This window comes from Chelmon rostratus, chromosome 7 (genome assembly GCF_017976325.1).
Source record: "Chelmon rostratus isolate fCheRos1 chromosome 7, fCheRos1.pri, whole genome shotgun sequence".
Lineage (NCBI taxonomy): Eukaryota > Metazoa > Chordata > Actinopteri > Chaetodontiformes > Chaetodontidae > Chelmon > Chelmon rostratus.
In genome coordinates, this window is record NC_055664.1 from 812,374 (window position 1) to 816,575 (window position 4,202).

Below are 4,202 nucleotides of genomic sequence, written 5' to 3' on the forward strand. Positions count from 1 at the left end.
GTATACAGTGTTTTTACGATTTTTCTTTTTTTTTTTTTGCAAAAAAGATTGCTCTAAGCCAAAATCATGAGCTGATAGACATTTATGATGATATTGATATTTAAAAGACTGCAGAGTTGATGATAATTCATATCAATGCCCACTTTCATGTTACACTTTGTCATTTGATTTGGTGTATTAACAAAATATTGATTACTTAAACTGAACTGGGACTGAATTTGAAATCGATTGTGCCACCACAAATTAAATATTTTCAAATATAGCTTGATCATACTTATCATACAAACACAACTGGATATATTGATGGGTGGTAAGCCAGCAGGGGAGCATACCCTGGTTAATGCACCAGGGACTCCAAGTGATTTGAGGGAGGGGCTGAGGGAGTCTGCACCAGCACCCATGTCTGATATACACTGTAATTGAAAATTATTTAAATTGGTTTGGAATTTATGTTTAAACAAGTGCCTCCTGACAAAAATATCTTCCCCATTGTTACCCTCCCCCGTTAACCCTCAGAAATTCTTGGTATCTCCATGAGACCTCCCCTTCAGCAAACCTTACTCCATCCTGTCACTGCCATCACCATTGATCTGCACCACACAGTCCTTGTTCAAAGGCTCCTTTGAGTGGGCCGTGTCGAAGTGCTGGGTGGTGACAATGTATCTCCCTCGAGCATCCAGCCCTAAGGCAGGGACAAATCGACGGTCAAACTGGATTTCTTGCCGCAGGTAGGAGGTTCTCTTCTGGCAGGAGTCTCCAGTCCCCTCCTGCAAAGCTGACAGAAATACCACCAATTCAAAGTGGTTGGATAAGCCCTCACACAGGGCAGGATAGAGGGGGCTTCGGCGGTCCAAGGGGTGGTAAAAGGTGAGCGGGAAGATGAAGAAGGGACATGGCTGCTGGCCCAGATGATCCAAGTGGAAGTCCAGGGAGGTTTGGTGCAGGGCCTGACTTTCATGCTCCTCATACAACACAGCACTCACCTTTACATCCACCAGAGGTCGCTGCAGCACATTGGTGGCTCGTAGCATGAGGCACGTCTGGCCCTGGTGTTGGCCCACCACCGCCTGGGGGCTGAATTCAATGGCTCCTGCACGCTTCTGGGGACGTGCAATCTTGGCTACAAATGCACCTGAAGGTGAAGACAAGGAGACTTGATATGATGAATATAATGAGGAGACGTTTTGGCCTTGTTACAGGAAAATGTTTGTCTCATGCTGGTTTGTAGTTAATCACAGCAAAAGAAATCATGTTCTGACAAAGCAGTATAGGTTAAAAACCACAAAATATTCTAGAGGCAGAAAATGAATAGCAGAGTTCTGTTTTTGTTTTTTGATTTGGCTTTGGTTGTCTGCTTTGTGCCACCACCCAACATGTTCCCGCAGGACCAGTATTGGGCCAGCGTTTGGATGCCATTAGGGTAAAAAAAGGATTTTCTAGTGGGGCTGTTGTGGCATACAAGTGAAATCCTTCCATAGATAGGCTGTAGGTTAAAGGGTCTGTATGCCCCTTCACCTCCCCAACAGCTTTCCAATTTTAGAGGGGGGCTATATCTGACAGTTTTTGTATTTTTCCAAAGTTAAAAAACTGGCCTGCTGTGTGGAGGTCAGTAGGAGTTTGTCAGCATTCTGAATTTTCCCGGGATTCCCCCGTATTTTACCATTCTCTCCCACTGTCCTCCTGTTCAATACTCTTCAAAAATCTCCCATATATTTAACCTTTAAAAGAAAGGGTTTCTGTGATGTTGACAGGAGGAAAACCACCTATTTGATGTAGCAGCTAAATTCCCGCAGCAGGTGACAGTATGTTGAACAGAAGTTGTGATATCTGGTGATGAGAAAGCATTCGCTCAAACTGCACCAGCCAGTGAAACAAGTAGAAGAAGATGAGAGGAATGGAGTACCTGCTAACTCTGTGCAAGTATCTCAACTAATAGTGATAATTCCTGATGCTTAATGATGAGCAACATCAGCCTGCAAAAAGCAGGAGCACCTTGTGTGTGTAATATGTGACGCCATGTTGCCAGATGATCTTAATGCTTTGCATGCTCACTTGAAACAACTCCACAACAATGAGTCAAATAGTACTCTTCAAATAATGTTTCCCAAAGCTCTGTTCTCTGAGGTTGGGGGTTAGGTCTTCAACTAGGGCATGGTTAAGTGTTTCAGCGATGACTGTTACTGAAGTTAAGGCAGGAGAAGATTTCTTTAAGGTTGAACATCACAAGGTTTGAGCTAAGATTGATGCTTTGAGTGGTCATGAGACTAGAAAAGTGCTATATATAAAAAAGCTAATTTACAGTCCATTTACCTGCTGTTGTAAATATACAAATATCTAGTCCTTGAATGTCAAAACAACAACCTAATTTTCAAATGTAATGTCCAGAAAAAATAGCTTCTAAATATTTGGCCAATGTGGCAATAAACTTCAATCTTGCCCTCCGTTGTGTCCATTAAACTCACGATTTAGACTTTAATCTTAGAGTTAATAATGTTTGTACAGAGAAGGCACTGGGAATAAGAGTTGTACCTGTGATGAATGCTTCGAGCATGAGCCCCAGTAGCATCTGCACAGCCAGCAGTGCTATGGCACTGGGACAGTCCCCACTGGGGAACATGGTACCATAGCCGATGGTCAGCTGTGTTTCCAAGGAGAAGGAAAAGGCGGCAGTGAAGCTGGTAATGTGTTTCACACAAACCACATGCCCCTGTGGGGGGGCATCATGATCCTGCACAGCCAGGTCTCCATTGAGGTGGGCCAGCAAGTACCACAGGCAGGCAAACAGCAGCCAGTGGGCCAGGAAGGAGGCACAGAAGGCCAGCAGTACCCATCTCCATCGCAGACCAACCAACAGTCCCCACAGGTCCTGCAGGACAAGCAGCCAGGCTCTGCCCGTAGCACCGCGCCATGAGCCTGAAGGGCACACAGGTGGACGAAGGGCACAATGTCCGTCTTTAGTGACCAGACGTTGGCGGGGCGGAGAGGACAAGAGAGGAGAGGAGGAAGCCTTGCCACCCAAAACACTACTGTTGGATTTGGTTGTCATGGTTGCAGATGGATCTCAATCAGGTTAAGTCAATGTGAAGATGATCCTGAAACAGAATTATGAAAGACAATGTTTCATAGGATTGTGGGCAGGATTGAGGCAAAATTAATCAGTCACTGTCAAAATAATTTCCATCTCTGTGTGTCAAGTATAGGGGTAGAGTTGTGCTAGCCTAGCCTAGCACAAGGACTGAAATCAGGGGAGAGTCAGCTTGCCTAGCAATGTCAAAAATGAACCTCATACAGCATTTGTTAGAAAATTATTTGAGTAATAACTGTAGTCAGCTCTTGTTGGCAAAGAAACAGCTCCAATGTTACCTGCTAAAACAACATTGGTTTGGGTTTACATTTTGAATTTAGACTTTGCTACCCATGTACATAAATACTTGCAAATTAGCCTTCTAATTTGAGCAACTTGATGATCCTATGACTTTTCATCTAGCTCCATCATCAGGTTAAGATTTCAATGTGTCAAATACTTTGGTTTCTTACCAAATACCTGCACTAATTACATTCCCATCAGCCCCTACTGTACTTGGACTTGCTAATATGCTAAACTAAGATGGTAAACATTGTAAACACTGCCTGTTAAACATCAGCATGTCTGGCTTGTCAGTGAGAATGTTGGCATGCCTACATCAGTATTTACTTTAAAATACTGCTTTACTTAAGCTTTTCAGAGCTGCTAGCATGGCTCTAGACTCTTTGTCTTGTTACCTTTATATGTCCCTCAAATACAAAATTCTGCTTTTAGCAGTTTGAATATGCACCTACTGTAGAAAGTCAATATTAAAAATGTTGCATGAATACCATCTGCCCATTTTTCATGCCAGTTTTTAATGCATAAATTTTGTTCACCACAGCAGAGGTTGTACATGATATACGTTCTTAGTGGAGGTATCTGTTGTCTCTGCTGGTTTGCATTTACATGCATTTTTTCCTCATCCTTGCTGGGAGATTGATACAAAGTAACTGTTGCCTGGAAAATAAAGAGCTGTTTTTAAAAACTTTGAGAGGATATCAAGTCATTACACGTCGAAAGACTAAAGTTTGAGTGAAGTCATGAGGCATTGGTGTTTCCATCAAATCAAGTCTAAAGTTGTCAGATGACTTGAGTTTGACTTGAGTCCAAGTCATGTGATTTGCACCCACACCTG

At 43.0% G+C, this 4,202-nt stretch overlaps 1 protein-coding gene across 1 annotated transcript; it reads right to left on the reverse strand.

Moving 5' to 3' along the window:
* Positions 1 to 557: 557 nt before the first annotated feature.
* Positions 558 to 3,046, reverse strand: kcnj13 (potassium inwardly rectifying channel subfamily J member 13). Its single transcript, XM_041941338.1, has 2 exons — positions 2,530 to 3,046; positions 558 to 1,132 (listed from the first exon to the last, which is right to left on the reverse strand). Exons 1-2 carry the CDS (start codon positions 3,044 to 3,046, stop codon positions 558 to 560), a joined length of 1,092 nt encoding a protein of 363 aa, XP_041797272.1.
* Between the last annotated feature and the right edge of the window lie 1,156 nt (positions 3,047 to 4,202).

Excerpts from the sequence above, each read along its gene's own strand:
- kcnj13 (XM_041941338.1), bottom strand. The coding sequence starts at position 3,046 with ATGACAACCAAATCCAACAGTAGTGTTTTGGGTGGCAAGGCTTCCTCC. Across the intron at positions 1,133-2,529 it reads GCTCGAAGCATTCATCACAG|GTGCATTTGTAGCCAAGATT; the intron begins GTACAACTCTTA and ends CTTCACCTTCAG.